The sequence below is a fragment of the Penaeus vannamei genome, chromosome 39, assembly GCF_042767895.1.
Source record: "Penaeus vannamei isolate JL-2024 chromosome 39, ASM4276789v1, whole genome shotgun sequence".
Lineage (NCBI taxonomy): Eukaryota > Metazoa > Arthropoda > Malacostraca > Decapoda > Penaeidae > Penaeus > Penaeus vannamei.
In genome coordinates this window covers 6,851,195-6,878,694 of record NC_091587.1, presented here as the reverse complement: position 1 = coordinate 6,878,694, position 27,500 = coordinate 6,851,195, and the positions used below count along the sequence as shown (strand labels likewise).

The window sequence follows — 27,500 nt, the reverse complement described above, 5'->3', positions numbered from 1 at the left end:
GGGGGTGATCGTTGACTATTCTTGTTTTTTTTCCTTTTCGTTTTTTTCCTTCAATTTTCTTCTTTTTTCTGTTTCTTTCACCATTTTTCTCCTTTCTTTTCCATCTCCACCTTCTTTTCTCTTTTTTTCTCTTCTTTCCTTTCATCTTTTCATATCGTTGACTATTATTGTTTTTCTTTTTTTTTTTCTTTCTTTTCTTTTTCTTCATTTCCCTTTTTTCCCTTCAATTTTCTTTTCTTCCTTTTTCTATTTTTCACCATTTTTTCCCTTTTTTATCCATCTTTTCTCTTCTTTCCTTTCATCTTTTCATATCGTTGACTATTATTGTTTTCTTTTTTTTGTTCTTTCTTTTCTTTTCTTTCATTTCCCTTTTTTCCCTTCAATTTCCTTCTTTTCTTCCTTTTTCTATTCCCTTCACCATTTTTTCCCCTTCTAATCCATCTCCACCTTCTTTTCTCTTTCTTTCTCTTCTTACCTTTCATCTCTCCATATTTCCCATCCATAATCCACGCGAATTATTTTTTTTTAAGCCCGAATCCGCTTCCTGCCTCTTAGTCTCACCACTTATCCGGACTCTGGACTGGCACCTGAGAGGTCTTGCTTAAATATGCTTATACTGACGGTTTGTTAGCATTGCGATGCCCGACCCATAGCATATTCGGATACGTGACATGCTTAAATAAAGAAATAAATGTATATTTATCAGGCTAGATATGCATATCAACCCGGCAAATTAGATGGTTAAATGTATATGATATAGAGACAGATATGCCTTTATTTCTGCGTCTGTGTTTATGAAAGGTCATTGGGTCGGGCCTGGCAGAATTTTAACAAAAAGGCCGATAGTCTCCGTTCTTGTACAGTATAATGCGAATACACAATTCTATTAACAAATAGCTAGCTCAGTTGGTAAAAAAAAAAAAAAAAAAAAAAAAAAAAAAAAATCTGGCGTGTATAGATGGTGCATTTTTTCTATTTCTTAATAACTCTACTTCCTATATCATAAAGAAAGGATTTGCATATAAATTTGCTGAAATCAGACAGAAGACGAGAAATTATGCTTCTCCCTTGCATATTTTTACTGTTTTCTCAATAGACAAGAACTCCTCATAATATAGCTTGCATTTTACATTATACTTTGATTAAATTACACATATTAAAGTGTATATGTATCATGTCAAATCCTTTGTTTTTTTACTTTTTATTCCATTTTAGCTCGGATAAAGAAACGATAAAATAATACTTGTTTGGTAATTCATTTAAGTTCGACATTGTACCTAAAAAAATTATACTTTGCATTAAAATCAGTTCATATACTATTAATATATCCAGTACATCGGGAAAACATGAATCATTAACATAATGAATGATGCTAAATATCAGATATCTTACAGCACACACACACACACACACACACACACACACACACACACACACACACACACACACACACACACACACACACACACACACACACACACAACATCGAACGAATCACACACGTATTGTAACTCACTTTATCAGATCAATAACAGCAATTACACGAAAATTTACCAAACGAAAAAAAAACGAACTCGTTCTTTTATTTCCTCTCTCTCCCACTCTCTCTTTCCCTTTCCCTTTCCCTTTCTCTTTCTCTTTCTCTTTCTCTCTCCCTCTCTCTCTCTCAACACCTTTTTTTTAAACAACGCCTTGGCCACGGTTCTTCTTCCTCTTCCTCCGCCCTTCCCTCAGAGCCGTGGACGCCAACTTCTTCAGGAAACGCCGGGAGTTGATCACGGAGCGCACGGTCGAAAGAGGCAGGTCGCTTAGGTACTGAACCAGGGGACCCAAGCCAGTTTCCACGTAGGTCTGGGGAAGGAAAGGCACGACTCTGGAGTTCGCTGGTTAAGAAGAGAAAAAAGGGGTGTGTGGGGAGAGGGAAGGAAGAAGGGGGAGGGGGAGAGGGAAGGAAGAAGGGAGGGGGAGAGGGAAGGAAGAAGGGAGGGGGAGAGGGAAGGAAGAAGGGAGGGGGAGAGGGAAGGAAGAAGGGGGGGGAGAGGGAAGGAAGAAGGGGGGGGAGAGGGAAGGAAGAAGGGAGGGTGAGAGGGAAGGAAGAAGGGGGGGGAGAGGGAAGGAAGAAGGGAGGGAGAGAGGGAGGAAAGAAGAGGGGGGATTGATAGAGAATGGGATGGAGAGAGATGTGTGTAGAGAGAGAGAGGTTAGGCGAGAGGGAGGAAGAAGGAAGTAAGAAGGGGAGGAGAGAGAAAATGACATAAAGATAAAGCAAGACAAATAGAAACCGAGAGAGAGCGAGAGAGAGAGAGAGAGAGAGAGAGAGAGAGAGAGAGAGAGAGAGAGAGAGAGAGAGAGAGAGAGAGAGAGAGAGAGAGAGAGAGAGAGAGAGAGAGAGAGAAAGAGAGAAAATACCCAATAAAGACCCAACCCAGGGCCTTCTAATCCCACATCAGTGCTAAAATCCAGTTCCTCGACTGAACAAACTGTTTAGTCTAGCAGATAAGAAAGGCACCTCCCTTTGGCCAAAAGGATGGGACTTTTAACCCGTAAACCAAAACAAAAGATACAAACAAAACATGAACTGGAAAAAAAGGAAAACAGCACGAGTTGGAAACAAAACACACCAACAAACAAAACAAAAATACGTTCTTACCTTCATGGCGAGACATTTTTCTTTTGTATCGACGTCACGTTTCGAACCCCAGACCACAGCTCCTTCCAGCCCGAGCATTCTGGAGTACCCGAGGGTATTTACGACGTCTATGGGTATCAGGAAGGAGGGAGAGTCGTGGTACCTGAAAATAATAATTATTTTTCTTTATAAACTCAGTTTCGTGTAATAAACCCGAGCAATAAATATTTTTTGTTTCTTTAAACTGTAATGTATATTCAGTTCGTTCGCTCTGTTATTCGAAACTAGTTTCTTCTTATAGAATTGTTTCAATCTCTGTCATTTGCTGCATTTTGTTATGATGCAGAGCGCTATTCGCACTGTTATTTTTAAACAAAATTCCTGAAATATGAAAGCAAAACTGAGACGGCATTCACACTCGCGAAGGTCAAGGGTTTGTTTACCTTTCGCCGTGTCGAATAACCACACTTTTCGGGCTATCGTAGTTTGTTTACTTTGGCGTCTGGTGTATTTCTTAACGCATCGCTTCGTTTTGCCAGGAATTGTCTCTATCAGTCTATCTTCTTTAATGTATTAATTTTATTCTTCTTTAGCCATTTCCAACACTTGAGTACTATCGTATTAAGAATTATTATGATAGGGCCGGTATTCGATTTCCAAAGCCGGCGCCTTGTTATTCTGCACCTAAGGCTGGTCCCAACAATGTGCACCTCGTAACTTTTGGTTCGATAATTCACAAGAGTATTCTGATAATTTTAGCAAGTCAGTTGGTAGGCCTTTATACATGAAGGTCATGATTCCGTGTTGCACTAATATGCAATTTTTTAAGATGCCTGAGCCTGCAACTTCGCCCAAGTCGTCCAGAATTTGTGGGACGTTCTCAAATTCCAGCTCCTTAGATAATCACCTATTTTGTCCATTACAATGTTCCTTAATCTAGGGACTTTTTTAAGGGGTTGAATAGGGGGTAACTGGAAAAAATCTGAGATTGAACTGAAAATTCTCTTAATAATTGTGACGATGTATATGAAAGTTACTTAAACATAATTCACATTTGGTAGAAGAGAGGAGACGAGGGATTAAAAATAATAATAATAGAGAGGACGTGGTAGTCCAGAGTCCAAGAACCACCAGTGCAGTGCAATACAAATGACCCTATTCCTGTATCTCTAACAATCAAACTATCCTTCCCAAAACCACCTCTCTAACACCAACCCCCAACCCCTTGTTTAAAGACCATTCTCCTACACAAACAACCAGAACAAACTATCCCTCCCAAAACCACCTCTTTAACACCAACCCCCACCCCTTGTTTAAAGACCATTCTCCTACACTAACAACCAAAAACTAGCAGAACAAAGCACACTTACTTGTACCAGAAGTAAGGGTATATGGGCATATCCTTCCCCGAGTTGCGCCTCACCCTCACTGCCTCAACCAAACGCCCCATGGTATTGAGACGTCGGGTTCGAGGGTCCCAGCCACTGTTCTTGAAGATGTAGATGCTGGGGTACAAGGCCGAGCTGCCTTCGAAGAGCCACATGGTTTCGTCATTACTCTTCATCACCTGCGTCGGGATATGAGGAAAGTTAGATTCGAGGTATAACGGTGCTGAGAGTTGGTTTTGATGTATATATTTTGTGGGATTAATGTTTTTCTTTTACATTGAAAGTTTTGATGAATGAATTTAGTTGGATTAATAAGCTTTTTTTTACTAAGAGTTTGATGTATACATTTTGTGGGATGAATGTTTTTTTCTTCTTTTACAACGAGAGTTTTGATGAATGAATTTAGAGGGATTAATAAGCTTTTTTTTTTTTTTTTTTTTTTTTTACTAAGAGTTTGATGTATTAATGTGGGAATTGATAAGCTTTTACATTAAGAGTTAGTTTTGTTGTATAAATTTAGTGGGATTAATAACCTTTTTTTTACAATGAGAATTAGTTTTGATGCATAAAGGTTGTGGGGTCTAGAATGTGGTTTTATTATGGGTTACTTTTGATAAATAAATTTAATGATTTTGGTTGTTTATGGTACAAATTAAGTGTGATTTTGAGGTTTGTATAATTAGGAGTTATTGAATTTGAATGTAATAGGATTTATAGTTTATTTCTAATTTCAATCATATCATGAGACTTACTTTCACCAATAATATTAACGTACATATTTAGTGGGATCCATAACTTTACTTCCTTACGAGTCACTTAATACAAGACTCAATAGAATACCAATATCTCACGAAATTACAGAATCGCATATTTATCACTCATATGAAAGACAAAAACCATTACTTACAGCGGGTTTGCAGTCACCAACTCCCGGTCCGTAGTTATGGCAGTAAGGATAATGGTAATAACCCCATTCAGCTTTTGGCCGGAGCTCTCGACCGGCCCACAGAAGCAGCTGTAAAGAGGGGGGGGGGGGGGCTGTTATTGAATCATTAACAACAACGCTACAAAAAAAAAAGGGGGGGGGGATCTAAAAGTATGTTTTTTTCATTGACACAAAAGGAGAAACGAGAAAGAAAAAAATGTATATAAGTAAAAGATAAAATGAAGATGACACCGATAACAATAACAAAAAATATTATAATAATCATTATAATGGTGGTGGATAATGGTAGAAGTAAAATTAGTAGCAGTAGTACCAGCAGCAGTAATAGTAATAGTAGTATTGTTCGTAGTAGTAATTGTTATTGTAATTATAGTAGTAGATGTAAAAGTAATAGTAGTAATAGTAGTAGTAGAAGTAGTAGTAGTAGTAGAAGTAGTAGTAGTAGTAGAAGTAGTAGTAGTAGTAGTAGAAGTAGTAGTAGTAGTAGAAGTAGTAGTAGTAGTAGATATAGTAGTAGTAGTAGTAGTAGTAATAGTAATAGTAGTAGTAGTAGTAGTAATAGTAATAGTAGTAGTAGTAGTAGTAGCATTAATAGTAGTAGTAGTAGTAGTAGTATTAATAGTAGTAGTAGTAGTGATAGTAGTAGAAGTAGTGATAGTAGTAGAAGTAGTAATAGTAGAAGTGGTAGTTGTAATAGTAGAAAAAGTAGTAGTAGTAGTAGTAGTAGTAGTAGTAGTAGTAGTAGTAAGAGTAGTAAGAGTAGTAGTAGTAATAGTAGTACCGACAGCAATAGCAGCAGCAGAACTAACCCCACTACCAACAACAATAACAACAAAAAACTGTACCTGGTAGTACTCCCGAGCAGAGTCGTTGAAGGTCCTCTCGGCGGTCTGGGCAATGAGCTGCGGCGACCAGTCAGGGTGCAGCGCCGTCACCCACTCCATGGAGGCGTGGCGGTACTGCTCCGGACTCATTTCATAGTTCGGGTAGTAGGTCTCGAAGTCCAGGATGGCAGCTCCTGTTGCGGATTGCAGAATTATGCATTATTGTGACTATGTTGATAGATTAAATTGATTAATGGGATATAGGTAGATAAGTTGGATGTGTTGATAAGGAATTGGATTTAATAAACTGAATGATACATTAGGTTGAATCATTATTATATTATTATATTATTATAATATTATCATTATTATATTATTATATTATTATAATATTATCATTATTATCATTATTATATTATTATATTATTATAATATTATCATTGTTATATTATTATATTATTATAATATTATCATTATTATATTATTATATTATAATATTATCATTATTATATTATTCAATCATTAGGGAAAATATATTGGTTGATGATTGTTTTTTTCGAATGCAATGTGCCAATTATCAGCTGATTGAAGGTCTAAATAAGTACTTATTTAAACCTTGTCTATTATCGTCACGTACCTTTATGCAGTTGAAAAATTAAAACTACCAACAGATCAAGAATATCTTTATCTCGCTAAGAAAGAAAAATATTTTTTTTAATTTACTGTTTACTGAAAGCCCAGTTTCATGTTAATCTGAAGAAAAAAAATACTCAACTATGCAAGAATGAATAATAAATAAACAATAATAATAACAAATCAACATGAGGTGTTCGTTTACCTTCAAAGTCCGGCTTCATTTGGCTTTCGACCTGTTTCATGAAGGTTCGAACATGCAAGGAAATATTGCCTCTCTGGGGAATTCCTCCATTGACCGTCGTGTTGCCCTTAAACATTGGAAAAACTCCCGGGCCGTAGAAAATGGTGACCTGGGAGATAAGGTCAATGGAAATGATTAAGAGATGTGGCCTCTATTAATAAGGTACAATTCATTCGCTTGATGAAGATGGTGATGAGAAAGTAACTGGAAGAAAGGATATGTATGTGTATGTGCTAAGAATTTTCGAGTAAAACAATATTTTCGTGGTTTTATGATGCAGATACACATGGCATAGATATACTGTAAGTGGGAAAATAATGTAGATTTTTATTTCATTCTATTATTTTTAATTATCACTTGATTAAGCCCAAACAAGGTTACTGCATTTCATTTGCGAACTTGAATAACTATAACCGTAAAATAGAGTGTATAATATTTTTGATTTAACAACCTGAAAATACCGACATTACAAAATGTTTAGACCAATATTTTTTTCCTCTATAAAATTAATAAAAATAGTATAGTTACCGCTCTCACTCGAAAGAAAACGTAACTCATTTTCTTTGTCAGTGTTGGCGGGTCTGTGATAGTTACAACCTTCACAAATAAATAAAAGCAACGAGGAAAATACCTAATGAAATTAAAACATATTCCAAAAAGGAAACCCTCTCTCTTAAAACGCAAAACAGCAAATCATAGTCACCAATAATGGGCATACCTTATCCCCGTAGAATTTGTCACCAGTGTTTTGGACGATCCCGTATTGGGAAACATTTATATAGATTCCGAAATGCTGACACATCTCCGTAGGCGAATTCCACCACACTGTAAAACGGGCATCAACTGGGCATGCCAAAACCCACACGTACACACACACCCAAGCCCATAGTGTGTAAGGGCGAGCGGGACTACACAGAGACATGGTGAGGAGGAACACACACGCCGGAGGTCCGTGCAGGCCCAGCGGTGAACGTATTCTGACGGTGTAAGCATGAGACTGCTGCGGCTGGGGTGTGGGGCGGGGGCAGGAGGAGCGGGGGAGGGGGGGTAGGATGTGGGGGGGACGAGGGTAGGATGGGCATACTACAAACATAGGGTAGGGTTGGGGTTATGGGGGTGAGAGGGTGGTAAGGGTAAGACTATGGGGACGTGACATAGGGCATTAGGACAGGGTAGGATAAAGATGCGAGATAGGACATCACGGGGATAGGATAGAGATACAGGGTAGGATGGGGGTAGGACAAAGATATAAGATAGGACAGGGGGGGGGAGGGTCCAGCGTAATTCAGAGCTCACGAGTAAACGAAAGGAGAGGGGGAGGAAACGTGATAAAGAGGTGCACGTAAGAGCTCTGATAAGAATTAAAAACAATTTATAATACATTATCTTTTGATCCAGTTGAACGCACGCTGCATATGGTCGAGTAGGTTATATGTAATATATTGTAATTGTATAGAATTATATAGAATAATGTAGTGGTATAATCTCAGTCATTTGTGTAGAATAATTTATATATTTGCCACTAATGATGTTTTGTTTTATAATATATATCTTGTTTATTATTTAGTTCAGTAAAGAAACTAAGATTACTCTGAATATAGTTCAGTGCTATCTAAATGACGGTCAAATAAGTTTCCTATTATAACTTTAAAATTTACCTTCATACAGACATGAATATAATTTAGTTATTCAAGGTATTAATTTTATTCATGGCATAGGGCCTTGACAACAGCAACAACAACGACAACAATAACAACAGCAATAACAACAATAACAACAATAACAACAATAGCAATAACAACAACAATAGCAATAACAAAAACATCAGCAATAACAACAATGACAATAATGATATAATAAATAAATGCGCCATCCTTTGTTTACAGCGCTTTGGAGGCAGCTGATAATGCTACCAATGTGCTTAATGAATTTATAGATTAGTCACCCCTCTTAAGGCTTCGTTTATCTATACAAACAAAAGACAGTCTCGCATTTCCTCTTTATAACATTAGATCCTATATAACAAAAGACGACAGACACAAAACTATTGCATTCTAATATGGTACATGTGAACGGAAGAAATGTAAGAATGGAAAGTCTTATACGTCGAAACTTTTAACTTAGGAAACAACGAAGATGATAATGATGATGAAAAAAGTTCAAGAAAAGAAGAATAGACATTTGCATGTGTTTATGTGTGTGAAATTAAAATGTCAAAGTTCGGCAATGGATGAGATTATGACTTTAAGAAAATGTATCACCGGAATACATTTCAATAAATTTCTGGGAACTGCATAAGATAACACATCTTGAACAAGCAAGAGTATACTTATATTTTCTGACTTTACAACATAGTCACCTGAAATTACACGCTCACAACAACATTCATCAATGCAACTGATTAACCTAACATCTATTAAGGCTTTCACCTAAGTAATTCACCAACCATTTATTATTTATAACATTTATTATTTATAAAGCCACTTAACAAGCCATTCATCTAACTCGAACTGCCAATCACCTACGTTATATCAGGTTCATTTTTAATCTATTCACTAGGTTATTCAAAGAAAATATAATGGATTTTTTGTTGAATAATTTGGTGTTTATATTGTGAAGTATACTTTGTAAGTAGAATCTTCAGAATCATGATTAATGTTATTGTAATTGTTTTTATCATCATTACAGTTATTCATATTATCACTATGATAATGATAATAATAATAACAATAATAATATTTATTGCTGTTATTGTTATTATTATTATTATTATGATTATTATCATTCCTATAATTTTTATTATTATTATGAATGATATTATTATTATTATTATTATTATTATTATTATTATTATTATTATTATTATTATTATCATTACCATTATCATTATTACTACCATTATCATCACTATTATATTATTACTATAATTTTATCATGACAATCCTCCTCACCATCATCATCATTGTTACTATTTCATTAATTACTTAACGTATACATACATACGATCGTTTTGTACGGAACAGCAATACGTCGGTACTTATATTCGGTGAAACTTTCCTATTTGCACTTACGAATATTTATTCATTATGCCCCTTTGTCCTTATTTACTTATAATCATCGAAATTGACATATTCGTCAGAAAAAAAATCTACCAACTTGCATAACTTAACTTGCTTACCTACCCACCTTACCTAACTTACCTTATCTACTTACCTACTTACATATCGGTCAACAACTAACCGACTTATCAGTCAAAGTTAATCTTTCAATCTGTCAGTCTATCTGTCAATCAATCAAAGTAAATCTTTCAATCTGTCAATATGTGTCTATCTATCTATCTATCTATCAGTGAAACTACCTATTTACCTATATAGCTTTGTATCAATTCGTTAACATTTTTCTTTTTTTTATTGATTCATTAGTCTATTTGTTTATCTATGGCTGTTTGTTTTAATTAATTCACTTGACTTCTTATTCATTTAACTGAATTATTACTTTCATTATTTATTTATTCACTTATTTACCTATATATGTATTTCATGGTCCATTTATGTAACTTACCTATTTATTTATTTATTCATGAATATCTTTGATAAATGACTTTATCTCTGTACTTATCTATTTGCTAATTTCTTCGCTTATCTACCTAATTATTCCTTCGTTTATTTACCCAATTCATCCATCATTTCTTTCCCTTCACCCTCTTCGTTTATCAACTTAATTATTAATGTCATTGTAATTGTTTTTTATCATTACAGTTATTCATAATATCACTAAAATAATGATAATAATAATAACAGTAATACTAGTAATTATTATTATCATCAATATCATTCCTATTACTCGTTTATTTACCCAACTCATCCATCCTTTCTCTCCCCTCAACCTCTTCGTTTATCTACTTAATTAATTATTCACTTGTTTATTTACCCAATTCCCCCATCATTTCTCTCCCTCCGCCCTCCTCCTCCTCCTCTCCGGCCGCGCGCACGTCCTCCCCAGACGGACGAGCGCCAGCGACTGATGCTCACGAAGCTGTCCCAGGGCCTCGACCTCCTGATCACGCAGAACCCGGAGGACGAATTCGCGCTCGGCCCGCCCCAGGACCTGAACGGCGACGCGGCCAGGGAGGTCAAGAAGCTCACCAGGAAGGTCAACCAGATGGATAACATGGTCGAGAGGGAGTTTATGAAGATTTCGAATGAGGTTGGTGGTGGAGTGTGTATATATATATGTATATATATTTTTAGGGGGGGGGGGAGGGGGTTATGATTTTTTTTTAAAGAAAGTGGGCGATTTTTTTATATTTCTTTTCTCTTTTCTTAGATTTTATAATTGTTCTTTTTTAAGAATGTGGGTGATTTTTTATTCATTTATTTATTTATTTTTTTAGATTTTATAATTGTTCTTTTTTTAAGTGTGCGGGCTATTTTTTTTTTTTTTTTTAATGTTTTTTCTTAGATTTTATAATTGTTCTTTTTTAAAAAATGTGGGTGATTTTTTTTTTATATTTTGTATTTGAGAACTGTGAAGAGATTTGGTTTTGTCTTTTATCAAAAGATAGCTATTTAATAATGGGTTTATAATTTAATTAATTCTAACTGCACAAAAGAAATTAAACTCGAATGTTTGGAGTTCAGCGTGGAATAACAACACAAAATATATAATTCCTTTTATTTTTTCCTAAGTCATGGATGGCATTTTAGGTCACGGTCAATTTAGGTTAATATATGGACGTCTTTGAACCAGGAAAAAGTGGTACAAACTTTTATAACTTTTTATTACGCGTTTGTCGTTATTCACCTATTTATTGATCTATTTAGTGACATATTTTTTATTACGCGTTTGTCGTTATTCACCTATTTATTGATCTATTTAGTGACATATTTTTTATTACGCGTTTGTCGTTATTCACCTATTTATTGATCTATTTAGTGACACATATTTTTTATCACGCGTTTTATTATTCACCTATTTATCGATCCATTTAGTGACACAAACTTTCATACCTTTTCATTACGCGTTTGTCATTCACCTATTTATTAATCCACTTAGTGACACGAATTTTTATACCTTTTCATTACGCGTTTGTCATTCACCTATTTATTGATCCACCCATCTATCCACATACCTCATGGCGCTTCTTCCTCCACAGGTCAAAATCGTCGGAGAATCCTTGAGCCAGCACATGGAGCAGCTGCAGTCCCGCCACGACCGGCTGGCGAGCGGAATGGACGCCTGCGAGAGAGAGACGGTCACGAATATCCAACAGCTGGGCGCCATTTTGACCCACACGTCCGAAAGGATTAACGAGAAGGTAAAAAGTGTTCGTGTCTCTTGGATAAGAGGGTAGGTCTGTCTTGTGTGGATTATAGGATTATCTTTTTTTTCTGTCTTTTTTTTTTTTTTTTTTTTTTTTTTTTTTTTTTGTTTTTAGGTTTTATGTGTGTTTTCTTGTTTTTTTTTTGTGTGTGTTTGAATTCGTCTATCTTTCGCCACTTAAGTGTGTTTCTTTGATTATTATGTAGATTTATTATCTACGTGTATTTTCCTTATTATATGTATTTATCATCAGTTGCATGTATTTTCTTATCATTATTTGCAATTATCATCATTTATATGCATTTCCTTATCGCATTATGTACAGTTATAATAACTCACACTCATTTCACTGTCATTATATACATTTATGACAATTTACATGCATATCCTTAACGTTATAAGCATTTATCCTCATTTAAATACATTTCTCTATCACATCATATATACCTGTTATCATTTATGCATTTCCTTATCATCACATACATTTATAATTAATTATACACAATCTGTTATCATCACATACATTTATCCTTAATTATCCACAATTCCTTATCACGCCAATATATTTATCATCATTTACACACATTTCCTAATTGCATCATACACATTTACCATTATTTACATATATATATTTACCAAGATATATTTACCGTCACTTACACGTATTTCCTTAAGGTAACATTGCATTTATCATCATTTATTAGCCCCATCACTTACCGTCATAAATACTTACCGTCACATAAGTATTTCCTTATGATAACACTGCATTTATCATCATTTATTAGCCCCATCACTTACCGTCAAATATTTCCTTATGATAACATTGCATTTATCATCATTTATTAGCCCCATCACATCATGCACATCCTTCCTGCATGACCACACGCACTTGACATCCTCCTCACGATCCTCCTTTCCCGACAGCTGGACCAGGCGCCCGATTGCAGCAGCAGCGCCCCGAATCCCGAAATCACATCCCGACTGAACGCCCTCGACCACCTCTACCGGGAGCAGGAGGCCGAGATCCACCAGCTGTCCGAACAGACGCATAAGGTAGAAGCGGAGGGGCATAGTCGGGGGAGGGGGGGAGTATAGTCGGGGGGGAAGGGGAGGGGAGGGGGGGTATAGTCTTGTCGGGAGGGGGTGTTGCGAGGGGGGGTATAGTCGGGGTGGCATTGTTGGGGGGGGGGCATTGTCGGGAGGGGGTGTTGTCGAGGAGGGGGGCGTCGTCGGGAGGGCATTGTCGGGGGGGGGGGGGGGTCGGGAGGGCATTGTCGGGGGGGGGGGCACAGTCGGAGGGGCATTGTCGGGAGGGTATAGTCGGGGGCGGCATAGTACTGGGGGCCCAATGGTTACCTGCGAAGGTTGAATGGAGTAGATTTAAGTGGTATGTTGTTCAAGGAAGAGAAGAGAAAGGGGATGGAAGAGATTTAAAAAGGTATGTCGACAGAAATGAAAAGAAAGAGAAAAAATATTTTTAGTTTATTTTTTTCTTTTTTTTTTCTTGGTAAAATGCATTTTGGTTCGCATTTCAAAGATAACCAGTATCCACAAGGTACGCATTTTGTTGTGTGTATATTAATCCATTTGTCCCGACTGTTCACTGTAGTTTTTTGTGAATTTTCTTTAATGAGGATGGCTTCACAAGTGCTCAGCCACCAGAGAACGGGAAAGGCTAGATCAGTAGCAACTCGAGGTGTCATGGCGTCGGATTCTAAAAAAAAAAAAAAAAAAAAAAAAAAAAAAAAAAAAAAAAAAAAAAAAAAAAAAAAAAACATGGGGTTTATTTTGATGACGTCACAAAAGTTACTGGATGCTTTGTGAATATGGTCGATCATTTTGGTCTCTCTAATTTTCAAAAAGAAAGGAAAATAATTATCTTAATTGTTATATTTTCACTGAACAATCATCAAAACAGACGCCATGACACTTCCTCGAGTTGCAACAGTCAGGAGGCCCCAGTGACTGCGCATGACTCCCCAATTCCTTGAATTTACGACTACAAAAAAAATACCATTATTATCGACACTGTTGTTGTCATTGTTAACATAATGATTATTCTAATGTTACTAAAATACCAATATCAGGAGAAGTAATAATAGAAATGTATTTTTTTCGAAAATTAAGGACACAAGAAGGGTTAGATCTGTAGGATTAATAATTGACTCCTTGGTGATGACTAAGCAGTTGTGGAGCCATGTCGGAGTAGATGCATTTGATAGGCTCAAGTCGTCATTTCCTCTGGCCAAGAAATTTTGTGCGAGACTTTGGTTTGGTCTTAAATTTATTAGAGGCGTGATAAGGCAAAATGTGGATATATGTAGAAATTTTGAAAATAATTTCTGCCTTAGCTTGAAGCATCTGAATGCCACCAAATGTATTATTATATGAGTCGTGTTTACCAAATGCCTCCGTCCGTTCTAGCAATTATTACGCAGTCTATATTAAATTATACGCGATCATTTTATTTATTGAATATGTATAATTGAATATGAGGGTGTAAGCTCATATAATATTCCAAATGTGATTGGTATCGATTTATAAAAAAGGGATATTTTCAAGTAATCAAATAAACAAGACGTTCGAAGTCGAAGTCGGCAGACGAAGGAAAAAAGAAAGATGCAAGATGAAAAAGTGCATACATGTTTTTTTAATTATTTCGATAATTTATCGGTGTTTAACTTGTAATTTTAAGTGTGTATTACTTCTCCGAAGAGGCAGTGACATCTAATGGCGTCACACGACAGTTTTTTGCCGATGGGAATGAGGCTGAAAAATTAGAGTGGACATGGCGCACAGTTTGCCATCCGGTGGAGCGGTTAATGTTCGTCTTCACTGGATGGATTCCAGAGTTCTCGCTAATATTAGGAGTAGATTTAACCTGCCTTTCCAAGTATTTACAACAGATATAAAAACCATCATTAACGTTCTTTTCAAATGATTCTTTACAAAAGACACAGAGTAAATGGCCATCACTGACGCTCCCTTTCCCGCTTCCCAGAGCCTGGAGGAGAACCTGGAGACGCTGCAGAGCCTGATCAAGGAGAGCCACCGCGGCCAGGCCATCATCAACGCCTCCGTCGCCGACCTCAATTACAACCTCCGCCTGCTGGACGACGCCACCCAGGACGGACTCGGCCGCCTGGACACCAACATGCAGGAGGCCGTGAAGCAGGGGACGGCGACCCTGAGCCAGAGCGTGACGCAGCTGGAGCAGGAACTGAAGCAGGGGAACAGCCACATCATGGACACCTTGGATGACTCGGCGTCGCAGGCGGAGAACCTGCAGAACACCGTCCTGGAGAACTACAGCGAGCTCTCGGCGGAGATCAACAGCCTGCGGAAGGTGGAGCAGGTGATGATCAACACGGCGGACGCGGTGCTGGACACCAAGCGCAGCATCGAGTACGGCATCCAGCAGATCATCTACGAGCTGGGCGACATCGTCAAGAACAGCGGCCACACCATCAACTCGACCCTGTCCGACCAGATCAGCAACGTGTCCTTCGCCATCCTGAAGAACCAGACGTCGGCGCTGACCAACATGACCGCCAAGATGGAGAAGGAGATCTCGCAGGTGTGGCGGCAGATCGGCGTCATGTACCAGCAGATGTCGCAGTCGGTGGACCTCCTCGACCAGCTCAGCAGCACCACCAAGGAGCACATGAACGCCTCCCTGTCTCGCGTGGGCACCATGGACGGCACCGTCGGCCAGATCAACAACAAGGTCGCGGACGTGGAAAACAACCTCAACTACCTGCTGGGTCGCCTGTCGCTCGTCGTGTCCGAGTTCAACCTCATGAAGACCGGCGTCGGGGAGGAGCTGCTGAGGCTCAGGGAGAACATGGCGCAAAACACGACCCCGGTGCAGTTCGCCGAGGGGGAGCCCGAGTCCGACACCAGGTACGACGTGAACCGCAAGCGCCACGCCGTCCCGCCCTCGGACTACTTCTCGCAGCCCCGCGAGCCGGCCTCCGTCTTCTAGTCCGGGCGAGCGAAGGCCCCTGGGGTTTTGTTTCCTTTTTGTTTTGAAAGTCTTAAGTCCGGCATTTTGCAGACGAGAAGCTTCGACGGGAGAAGAGGGCCGGACTTAGAATACGTGGTTTAGCACTTTTGTAGTAGAGGCATCATAACTGTATGTAAGAGTATTTTGTAGCCAGTTGTTTCGTGTAGGTAGGCGAAGGCTGTGCAGACCTGCCTGAGCCTTTAATTGCATCACCTTATTTTCTACATAGTTTACGCTAAAAGAGAAGTTTCGCCAACTCACCAACACGTTTCCAAGCAGAGGTGACGCAGAGTCGTACCAACACTAGCAAGGAAAACATTGCAAACTTAATGAAAGAAGAAGTAACGGCGATTTCACGTTACTTTTAGAAGCATTAAGTAGCTTAAAAACGGGTCAGCTAGGGACCAAGAACACGGGAGACGAAGAACATTTACAAAAAGAACATTTACAAAAATCCTGTCTTAAGCGGATTCCTTTTGTATTAAGTGAACTCCCCTGTTACTTATCTTCAGCAGATAAAGAGAGCTGAATAAGATTACATTGAAGTTTACGTTTTATCGTTTGCTGCAGATAACTGATAAGAAGTAAGATATGTTGTTACAGTGTGAACATACACAATGCAATTGTAACAGAAACAAAAATGTTACTAAAATGTGTTTGATTCTAGTATTATTAATAACATTAGTCTAATGCTGTGTTTTATTAGTCCTCCCGACAGATGATAATATAACTGTGTGAATTTGTTTATTATTTACACTGACAATATGGTAATCAATAAAGAATGTAGGATATTATTCTCTCTGCCAAGGAGGTTATGTTTTTGGTAGAGTTGGTTAGTTAGTTTTATGAAATATTTACCAGAGCTGTGTCTTAACCCGCCTTAGATGGTGGTGATCCAGATTTTTTTTTAATGTAAATCTTCGTGTGAATATTTATATTGCATCAGTGACTCTACTGCCATGGCGGAGGTATGCGCCTTCATGATGGTTCTAGTTTGTTATGAAAAATCTCTAATTGATACAGAACACCGTATTATACATCAGGGAGGTGATATATGTTACATAGTGTTCATTCTTCAAAACAATTTGCATTATTCTGGCTGTGTATTATATGATAAGACGATCACGTGCTCCGGTTTCGTTAAATGCGCTAAATTCACCTCTGAAAAGATTGGGGGGGGGGGTGAAATATATGTATATGCACACACACACACATAAACACAAACACATAAACACACACACATAAACACACAAACACACACACACACACACTCTCACTCACACACAAGCACACACACGCAGGACAAACACACACACAGAACAAACACATACACACACAACAAACACACATACACACAACAAACACACATACACATAAACACACAACAAACACACACACAACAAACAAACAAACACACACACAAACACACACACACACACACAACAAACACACACAACAAATACACACACACACAACAAACACACACACACACAACAAACACACATAAGCACACACACACACAACAAACACACATAAGCACACACACACACAACAAACACACACATACATATATACATGCACATAAAAAAGAGAGAGATATAGAGCGACTGATTCACGCTGGCTTTGAACGCTAATTGTGATAAAAATCGAAAAAGAATAGTTACTATTGAAAGGATAAGATAAGGGACAATAGTGTTTATTTCCTGTATGGACAATACATTATCTCCCTGTTGTCTGATGAAGCGAACCCAGATAAAAAAAAAATGCACGACAATACAACAAAAAAATGTACAATAGAGCAATTTGTCCAGTCAGGTTCGAAACTTGATTCAAACATGTTTGGAATTCCGTCTCGAACGCATAATAGATTCAGGTCTGGTTTCGTGGGTTCCGAAGCAGAATTGGCAACACAACGAGTATTGTACGTGACTTTAAACAAAATAAGAGGCCACCATACATAACCGTCAAAACAGGAAACAAATACAAATCATCATCAAAGGCAATGTCGGATTTACAAGAGGTCAAGAGAGGTCAGTTATCCCCTTCCTTCTTACTGCCCTTCGCCCTCCCCCTCCCCCCTCCCCCTTCAGTTGCTAGGTTGCTTGTTTTGTTGATGAAAACTGCAACAGCATCACGACAAGCTGCTCGGATCACTAAAATGAGCAAGATACTGACAGAATTATGGCTCCTAGTCATGTATGTAATCGTTCTCTGATTTAGAAAATGAATAATTTTCACCTCCTGCCCCCGTGTAGAAATATCTTGCCTTCTTTTGTCATTAACTCGAAAACCACTTTCCTTTTTGCACAAACAAACAAAGAATGAAGTGATGTATTAATTTCGCATTTTTTCTTTCTCTTTCAGTACGAAAGAGAAAGGAAAATTTGCTCGGAGCGTCCAGTCGATGTCAAAGAAATGGATGTTTAACTTTCATATACTTCCATTTTTCAATTTGTAAATGCTTCTTTTACTAAATATTTGATACTTTTATTGAATCTTTCATCAAGTTTATCATCCAAACATATATGATTATTTTTCAGTTTTTAGAGTCCAGTATCAATTAACATTTACATGTTATTACTATTCAGCTAATAAAATTATGAGGCAATTTTAAAACTTGAATGATCAGTCCTCGCATATCTCGCAAGATTCGCAAAACAAACATAATTGCAAAATATTTATACATTATTGAACTTTTTACTTTCATTTATTTTTTCCACTGGATATCTTACAAACATTTGGTGGTAAACTCAAATTAACAATGTATATAAGTATATAGAGAACACAAATCTTTCATAAAGTTTCTCTCTGAATCAAAATTTCCAAACAAACAAACGGAATCAGAAAGAAAACAATCACATTATCCTTTTATTTTTATTAAAACTACCAAAATCAACTACAAAAAAAAACCTTACCGACATTAAGGCTTTCTCAAACTTGGTCCCAGACATTCACAAAAGTTTTACATAAGAAATGCAAACAGTGAACAGTAGAAAAATATCTTAAACTAGGATTGTGTGCTCTGTACATTTTGGCACCTTGACGACAGGACCGTTTCAGGGGGGGGTGGGGGGGGTGGCTGTGGGTAACAGGACAAACTAACTTGTACTTTTTGATCAGAATCGAACACAAATATCCAACACAATTATCTACGTCAGTTACCGAGAAAGAAATATATACCTACACAAAATTATGCAAGAAGAAAGAGATAGAGAGAGAGAGAGATTAAGGTTCTAAACTATGTTTTTTGAAAAAAAGTGTAGGAAATACAATATAATAAATATTTAAAAAAACGGTACAAAAATTGTTTACAAAATGAAAGAAAACGAGAAGAGTTTAAGGGGACACTGCCGCGTTTCCAGACTCCCCCCCCCCCTTTCAACACCTGTTTTGCTCATGTTTCCTTTGCGAAAACTGGATAATTGGCCGCTGCTGGGAATAAAAAAGGGTCTCTCAGTCTTTCGTTCTGATTTCACCTGATTTCACAGACTCCTTGTGTGTTCGTTTACTTTTATCTGTTTATTCATTTTATTTATTATTTTTTTTGAGGTAACAATAGTTTCGTGTGAAAATGTACACTTTGTTGATGGTATGAGAGCCCCTTTCCTGTAAAATTTCAAGTGAATTAATTTTTTTCAATTCTCTTTCGAATATGAAGGCACTTTTTGTCAGTGGGTTGGTTCTTGAGGGTTAAATATATATATTCCCCTTAATCTTCCTAAAAATTTCCATTAGTGGGGATTTTCTCCAATTGTTTTAATTCATCCCCGACTCAAACTAAGTACAATCTCTTTTTTTTTTTTTATTTTAAATTCAGTCATGCGTTTAAAAGGGGCAAGCACCCGGACCTTGTGATATAAAAAACTTTGGAAGAAACAAAAAATAATTTGATTTTTTTTTAATTGTTGTTGCTAGAATTATAACCATGTCCGAAAATTCCAGATAAAAAAATCAAATTCCAGAAAACAACAACAACTCAATTCATAAAATAAGAATATGATTTAAAATCCCCATTCCAACCACAGATCGGGTGCATGTCCCCCCCTGCCGACTCTTAAACACTAGAAGAACAAACATGGGTCACTTTGCAAGGCTATGTTGCAAGCTCACTTTTTGGCTCGTTCAAAATTTGGCGCAAATACGACAAAAAAATGATTTCACAAATGTTTTTTTCTCGTGAGCTCACACTTCCACCTGTTTAGCACTAGACCCTGGTACTTTACATGGCTGGTCCCATTCACAGCATTGTTCCTTGTTGTCTGAATAAGTCATATTCTTTGTAACAATCACGATCTTTTTCATTTGATTATTTTATTTTCCTTCGATTAACCAATAGAAATAATTTTGTTCTTCCGTTGACTCCGTTGCTGAAACGGACGCTATGCTTTGACTGAATCTTTTTAATTCTTTTGGGCTCAGTCAAAGAATAGAACTTGAACACATAAGTTTTTTTAAGTAATTAAATAATAACATGTAACATTAAAAAAAAGGTTTTATACTTCACCAAATTATGGTGCACCTGAACACTTTCGAAAAATATCAAAAGGTATGAGAAACTGGGGACAGGACAAAATCAGTAGGAGTAACAAGTAAAAAGGAAACACATCGGAAATAATTTAAATAACATACATAAATAATAAAAGATAAGTTGGTCCCCTAAATTACACTGAGATCTGTAGTCACTTCGTAAAGTGTTACAAATGCAATGGAATTTCACAGAATGACGGCAAAAAGTCGGAGTTTTCTTTTTTTTTATTTAACAGCCGAGGCTTCTGACGCGTTGGACTCTCGCGGACTCTGGCAGAAGAGGAACACAGAACACTCCTCTGATGTTTACGGGAGTCTGTCATCATTCCGAAGGGAGTGAGTGACAGCTGTGTCCTCTTTCCCTGCCACGCCCGCTTCGGTCGGGTTTTTTAAAAAGTGAAACGTAACAAAAAGCGTCTTGGAAGAAATGGTGGTGAGTTCCAAGTGTTGTTGGTTGTGGTGGTGAGATGACAGCACCGGCACAAGAGGCTGTTATAACCCCAACGAAGAGAGATCAGAAATTCATGGAGCCATTTATTATGATTATTATTTGTATTTGCTTTTCCAGTCCAGCAAGGCTGATCCGACGTGTAAACATACAAAAAACGCATTAAAGTATTTCCTCTAAAAAAACAATCTTTTTGACGTAGAAAAAAATCTCAGTCGAAAGGTATATTTCTTTTCCAATAAAACAAAAACAAAAAAACAAATTTCGTGCACTACTGCCACCTCGTCGACCAGTCTTGAGGGACGGATGGTCCCGACTCCGCCCTCAGAGGACACTAACCCTCCAGGCGCCCGCACCCTGGCGCCGCCGAGCCCCTCGAGACACGGTGCCTCTGCGGGGCTCCGGCGGTCGTCAGCGCCTCGGGCACCGCTGAAGGAAGCCGTCTATGACCTACATACACTAAGCTATGTGTATACTGTTGATATATACACTATAGAGCTAGACAACCCCATGCCACGCTCTATATGCTCTGCCCGCTCACATCTATCTGATTTTGTCAAAGAGAAGAGCTTAACCAATCATTATTGAATTAAAAAAAGAAACTAAAGTAACCTATATAGTGAAAATTTGTACTATCAGAATTTCAAGACACACAGAGGTAAATATTGAAATGGAGTAAAAAAAATGGATTTGGCAATTGCTAATTTCTGAATCTGAATAATCTTTTTTTTCTTTTCGACTTGATCTTTGTATCACTTGCCAAAGCCGTGAACGATTTCTTAAAATCAAATATCTATGGCAATCTTTTCTTCATTTTTTAAAAAACATACTCTGCAAATACAATATATCTATCGAATAATTTAACCGCTATAGACTGTTCATTAGAATCATGAATCTGTAATTCTCGAGAGTTTGCCGAAACTGAAATTTAATTTTCCTCTTGCAGATTGTGACCCTCCGGCGCGAGTACGTGTCATGGCGGCTGTGTTTTGAAGCACGGGTGTTGGAGTAGCTCCTTGGCCGGCGGGCGGTTCTCACTCTTGATCTCCAGGCAGCGGAGAGCCAGATCTCGCGTCGGGGCTGACAGGGTCTCAGGTACGGTGGGAGGACCGTTACTTGTAGCAATCTGGAAGGGAATGGGGAGATGTGAAGCGAGAATCGTGGATAAAATGGTATGTGTGAAAATGGATATCTTCACGGTGCTGCGAGAACTGAAACGAATCCTAAAGAAAATCCTATATTAAAAGGCAAGAATGAGAATAGATATATTCACAGTGCTGCCACATCCTAAATAAAAAGGTATGCATGAGAATGAATATCTTGACAATGCAAGAGATGTATTCTCATTTCTACGTTTGCAGCAATGGAGACTGTTAAAAAAATCCTGTTTTTGCTACGCGTACTAATATCATATTTTCCCTCTGTATGCATGCTTTGGCTTATATAAATACTTACATTGAACAGCTACAGACAACAAGAGTACAGCGTAAACAACACGCACAGACAACAAAAGAACAGCGTAAACATCACGTTACCTTATACATGAGCTTGAGCTGGTTGGAGACGTAGTCAGCCCCCCACGGAGGTTTGGTGGTCGCCATCTCGATCACGCAGCATCCGACACTCCACACGTCACACGACCGCCCGTAGTCCTCGCCTCGAAGGACCTCGGGGGCCATGAAGGCAATCGTCCCCAGCAGCTGGCCTTGGAATTCCCCGGTCACCGTGGACTTGCTCGCCATTCGAGCGGCCGTTCCGAAGTCTCCGATTCTTAGCCACTGGCCGGTGCTGTCCACTAAGAGGTTTGCACCTGAAGCAACAAGGCGAGTCGAGTAAGTACAGATGATTAGGGCATTTGGTATATTTGGGTGTCTTTTACAAAGAAATTTAAAATTAAATATACATTTATATGTTCATAACGTTTGGAGGCTCAAATTTTGGCTCCATAAATTGCGTTACAATGCGTGGTTTTGATGCTGGGTAAAATCGTTTTCTGTGTTTTCTACAAAAGTCTGCATTACATCATATAATGTTCCCACTTACGCCACAACTGTTAACATCAACTAACCTTTAAGGTCGCGGTGCAAAATCTTATTATCATGTAGATAGGCTAAACCGGCTAGGACTTGCTTTGTGTACTTGAGGATGACCTGCTCGGAGAACGTGCCGTATTTGTCGAGCATCGTGGCCACGGAGCCCCCAGCCATCCACTCGGTGAACACGGAGAAGGACGTCGAGTGTCTGGAAGCCCCGAGAAGCCTCACGATGTTGGTGTGTCGGAGGCGCGACATGATTAGGATCTCCTCTTCGACGGATGCCTCCACTCGCTCCTGCTCCTCTTCGCTGTTACGACAGAAGGACACCTGCTTCACTGCCATGAGCGTGCCGGTTCGGACGTCCCGTGCTTGGTAACACGAGGAGAAGGCGCCAGTGCCTAGTAGGGGGCCTCTCACCCAGTCTCGGCCCTCCTCGTATTGTCCACCCTCCACATTCTGAAAGGGAACGCGTTCGTTAGAATTGCCCTGAAACGAATTGCACGAACTTTGAACACATGGAGTCATTTCTATGTGCTAACAGTTTTATGAATCATTAATACAACACGTGGTCAACTGCACGCGTGAACCATACCTGCTCATAAGGGTGTAAGGCGTCGTCGAGGTGGGCTGGCAGCAGATCCAGGCCTGGGATAACGGGTAAAGGCGCTTCCTGGGCTGCCCAAGGATCCCCACCGTGCTGACCGTTCATCTCGCTTTGGTTGACAGAAGGGGCGGTTTCCCTGACCGGCGTGCAGTGCGGTGCCGTCGGCGTGGCTGGAGTACTCACAACATCTCTAAAGGAAAACTGGGGCGGCGCCACAGAGCTCACGGGCGTCTGAGGCGACACGTCGAGCGCATCGCCGTGGCTCTGTGACAGGCCGCTTTTGTGAAGGCTTCCGCCCATCTTTACGGGACTCCATCGCTGGAGGCGCTGCTGTTGTACTGGAGAAACTAATACATTTTGCACGACGAAGGGGATGTCGTGCTTTGGCCTTGTTTTATGATACAATCGTAATTTTGCTTGTTTTTCTTTGAACTTTGATTCGAAACAGTCTAATGGCAGGTGAGTAGGTCTAGGCGGGGAAGACGTCGGTCCTGCGGGACCTTTGCTTGCTCGGTCCGTATCCTTGCTGGAAGACATGAAGGACTGCCGCGCGGGAGACTGCGAGGAGGACCTTAGGGCTGACAGCATTCTCGAGGGCGAGTGTGACACGGAGCGGACCAGGCGAGGCCCCGCCGTGTCTCCCAGGTCCCAGGATCCTATACTGAGCTTGCCCTCGAGGCGCGCCAGGGATGCCTTGCGGTCGCTGTGCTGCCCCTGCATTGAGCGTAGCCGCCTCTTCAGGCGCATCTGCAGCGAGACGTCCAGCTTGGCGAGCATGTCGCACACCTGGTGGAACACTGCGGGCTCGGCGGCGGCAAAGCGAGCGCCGCAGATGTACACCCGGCGAGCCAGCTTGCTGACCGTTGCATGGCTGCTGCCGAGGGCCTTGAAGGCGAATTCCACCACGGTCATCAGGCGGTCATAATGCTGTAGCTTATAGCCCGACTCTGAAGACTGCAGCGGAAGATACTGCAGCTGGAACTCCGAAGGAAACTCATCCACCAGGCGATCCAGCACACACAGGCGGCCCAGGAGCCACTGCCAGGGCGCCTCCGACGGCGGCGAGTCGTCGAGGATGCACGAGAGAACGTAGGATATCCCCCCCAGGCCGGGGGTGGTCCCCTGCACCTGGGTACCCAACGCCAGCTCCCCTTCTTGGCCTCTACACAGCTCTAGAATTGAGTCGACGCTGATCTGTGACGTGCGTCTATTCCCGTCCGCACACTTGAGGAGAAGCGTGTGGACGAGTGGACGGAACAACTCCTGCAGTGAAGTCACCTCACTCCCCGCCGATGGACTGAGGTGCGAGAGCAACACACGGACACACCGCAGACATGCCAGGTACACTTTGTAGACGGGGTCATTTGCCACCTGTGCGAGGATATTAGCGCAGCAATGGATCACCTGTCGTCTCTTCTCTTCCCCCGTTACTAGGCGGTCCCAGTGGAGAACTTTCACGACCTGTTGAAGCGCAAATTAAAACAAACAGTTGGACAAATCTGTAAATCATCTACCTCATATACACACAAAATCCCCCTCAATCTGACCCCCCCAACAAACCTCCCCCCCCCCCCCCCCAGATCGCAGCCCCTAAAAAGCCTCCAACCCCGTTTACCTCGTGAGCAAGTCTTCTCAGACCCGTTTCCCTGACGGCCCAGTCGCGGGAGAAGAGGCAGGCCACCAGCTCCTTGCCGAAGACCTGGACCCAGCTGGCGGCGGTGGACTCGTGCTCGGCTGGAATCGGCTCACTCCTCGGCAGCGGGACGGCTTCCTCGGACGTGCTCGCTGCGATGGCGGCTGAGACCTCCCCTGCGAGGTGGGTGTCGAGTATTAGCTGGCGGTACTAGTTCGAAAGCCTTACCAAGCGCTACTACAATAGCAAACTGTCTCGCATGTATTAACTGATACCACAAAAATACGTAAAGAGACGCACCAAATTATACCATCTAACAAATATTATTTGATGGCATGAAATTTGACAATATCATCATTACCATTAACAAAGAAGGGCAATAAAACATCGAAATTAGACAATACCCTCATCATCATTAACAAAAAAAACGAGCAACAAAACATCGAGCCGCCCACAGCCAGCTCTCCATCCCATCAACCACATACCCCGGACGGTGGGCGGGTACGCTGAGCCAAGGACACCCGAGCCGGAGCCGCCCGCAGGCGAGGAGTACGCGGAGTCGGTGTACGGGGAGTGGGTGTGCGGGTAGGCGGAGGACAGCGAGCGGGACATGAGGCTGGAACCGAGGGGACTCTGACGCCCGCTGTTGCAAACTCCTGCAAGGAAGGCTGAGCGTTATTTGGAGCGCAGGGAGGCGGGGTATAATATCACTCTTCTGATTAATAATCCTAGAAAATAATGATATCATCAAGTGAGATAATAATGACAATAATCATAATAATATCAAATAATAACGATAATAATGTCAAATAATAACGATAACAATGTCAAATAATAACGACAATAATTTAAAATCAGATAATATCGACTTAATCCAGCTTGTCGACAATAACCATGGAATCTACAGACACCTTTTCTCAACATCTCTCGACCTGTTTCCCCTTCCCCTTCCTCCCTTCCTTCCCCGGACTCGGCCTCACCTGAGAAGCTGGCACTCATCAGCGGGTAGGCATAGTCGGGTGCCAGGGGTGGGGTCCGGCCGACTGGAGGCGAGGTAGAGAGATGGGGGCGGGTGACGGGCGTGGACCCCGGGGTGGGCGTGAGGCGAGGGTGGTGCTTGAGTGGCCAGGGCGCCCTACAGAGCGGGCAGAGGAGGGGGTGGCCCTGGGCGTTGCGGTCGGCTGCCCAGACGGCCATGCAGTGGTGGTGCAGCAGGTTCCGGCAGCCCGACTCGCACATGACCAGACTCTCGCCCTCCACCATGCACATCAGGCAGATCGGGCACTGGGACTCCTCGTCGCTGCAATAATAGGAGGAGGATTAATAATTATACGAGGAGGATTAATGATAATAAGAGGATTAATAATAACAAGAGGAGGATTAATAATAACAAGAGGATGATTAATAATAATACGAGGAGGAAGAAAAATAATAAGAGGAGGATTAATAATAATAAGAGGAGGATGAAAAATAATAAGAGGAAGATTAATGATAATAATAAGAGGAGGATTAATAATAAGAGGAGGATTAATAATTATAAGAGAAGGATTAATAATAATAAGAGGAGGGTTAATAATAATAAGAGGAAGATTAATGATAATAATAAGAGGAGGATGAATAATTATAAGAGGAGGATGAATAATAAGAGGAGGATTAATAATAATAATAAGAGGAGGATGAATAATAACAAGAGGAGGATTAATACTTATAAGAGGAGGATGAATAATAATAAGAGGAGGATTAATAATAACAAGAGGAGGATGAATAATAATAAGAGGAGGATGAATAATAACAAGAAGAGGATAAATAATAATAATAAGAGGAGGATTAATAATAATAATAAGAGGATTAATGATAATAAGAGGAGGATTAATAATAATAAACCAATGAATAGATAAAACAAAATGATAAAACAAATTATATCAATATAAAGTACTGCTATAATGTAATGAAAAAATGATAAACCAAATCATATTAATATAGAGAACTGCAATAAAGTAATAAATCTAAAAATAAACATAAACACCCTGCACAAAACAATAAACACACAAAAACGAGACTAAATTCAACAAAAAATCAAAACTTCAAAAATCCGGCACGGAGCCCAGTCCCCAAACTTCAAAAATCCGGCACTGAGCCCAGTCCCCAACCTTCAAAAATCCGGCACTGAGCCCAGTCCCCAAACTTCAAAAAACCGGCACGGAGTCCAGTCCTCCCCTTACCTCGCAGCGGAGTCCAGGTGAGGGGAAGGCGCGCCCGT

The 27,500-nt window shown here is 40.0% G+C and overlaps 3 protein-coding genes across 3 annotated transcripts in view; 1 reads left to right on the top strand and 2 right to left on the bottom strand.

Annotated features, from left to right (window-relative positions):
* LOC113823453 (putative leucine-rich repeat-containing protein DDB_G0290503) overlaps positions 1–16,682 on the top strand; it is a 36,784-nt gene extending 20,102 nt beyond the window's left edge. Inside the window, exons 3-6 of the mRNA XM_070117070.1 lie at positions 10,667–10,870; positions 11,820–11,981; positions 12,911–13,039; positions 14,988–16,682. Of these exons, the coding sequence (XP_069973171.1) occupies positions 10,667–10,870; positions 11,820–11,981; positions 12,911–13,039; positions 14,988–15,971 (1,479 nt within the window). The 3' untranslated portion in view covers positions 15,972–16,682. The remainder of the gene's footprint in view (positions 1–10,666; positions 10,871–11,819; positions 11,982–12,910; positions 13,040–14,987) is intronic.
* LOC113823457 (hyaluronidase B) lies at positions 1,238–7,969 on the bottom strand. The gene is made up of 7 exons (XM_027376109.2): positions 7,383–7,969; positions 6,626–6,773; positions 5,809–5,981; positions 4,925–5,032; positions 4,000–4,196; positions 2,651–2,792; positions 1,238–1,851 (listed from the first exon to the last, which is right to left on the bottom strand). Exons 1-7 carry the CDS (start codon positions 7,755–7,757, stop codon positions 1,681–1,683), a joined length of 1,314 nt encoding a protein of 437 aa, XP_027231910.2. The 5' UTR covers positions 7,758–7,969; the 3' UTR covers positions 1,238–1,680.
* A 2,170-nt stretch (positions 16,683–18,852) lies between the features above and the next one.
* LOC113823456 (mitogen-activated protein kinase kinase kinase 1) overlaps positions 18,853–27,500 on the bottom strand; it is a 147,314-nt gene continuing 138,666 nt past the window's right edge. The window contains exons 6-13 of the mRNA XM_070116987.1: positions 27,463–27,500; positions 26,221–26,540; positions 25,726–25,896; positions 25,223–25,416; positions 23,596–25,068; positions 23,036–23,459; positions 22,503–22,777; positions 18,853–22,093 (exon numbers count right to left, since the gene is read on the bottom strand). The exon at positions 27,463–27,500 is cut by the window's right edge and continues 141 nt beyond it. Coding sequence (XP_069973088.1) covers positions 21,941–22,093; positions 22,503–22,777; positions 23,036–23,459; positions 23,596–25,068; positions 25,223–25,416; positions 25,726–25,896; positions 26,221–26,540; positions 27,463–27,500 — 3,048 coding nt within the window. The 3' untranslated portion in view covers positions 18,853–21,940. The remainder of the gene's footprint in view (positions 22,094–22,502; positions 22,778–23,035; positions 23,460–23,595; positions 25,069–25,222; positions 25,417–25,725; positions 25,897–26,220; positions 26,541–27,462) is intronic.

Coding starts and splice junctions, on each gene's coding strand:
- LOC113823457 (XM_027376109.2), bottom strand. CDS start 7,757: ATGTTTGTAGTATGCCCATCCTACCCTCGTCCCCCCCACATCCTACCC. Junction 5,982..6,625: donor AATGAAGCCGGACTTTGAAG/GTAAACGAACAC, acceptor AATCCGCAACAG/GAGCTGCCATCCTGGACTTC. Junction 2,793..3,999: donor TACCCTTACTTCTGGTACAA/GTAAGTGTGCTT, acceptor TATTATTTTCAG/GTACCACGACTCTCCCTCCT.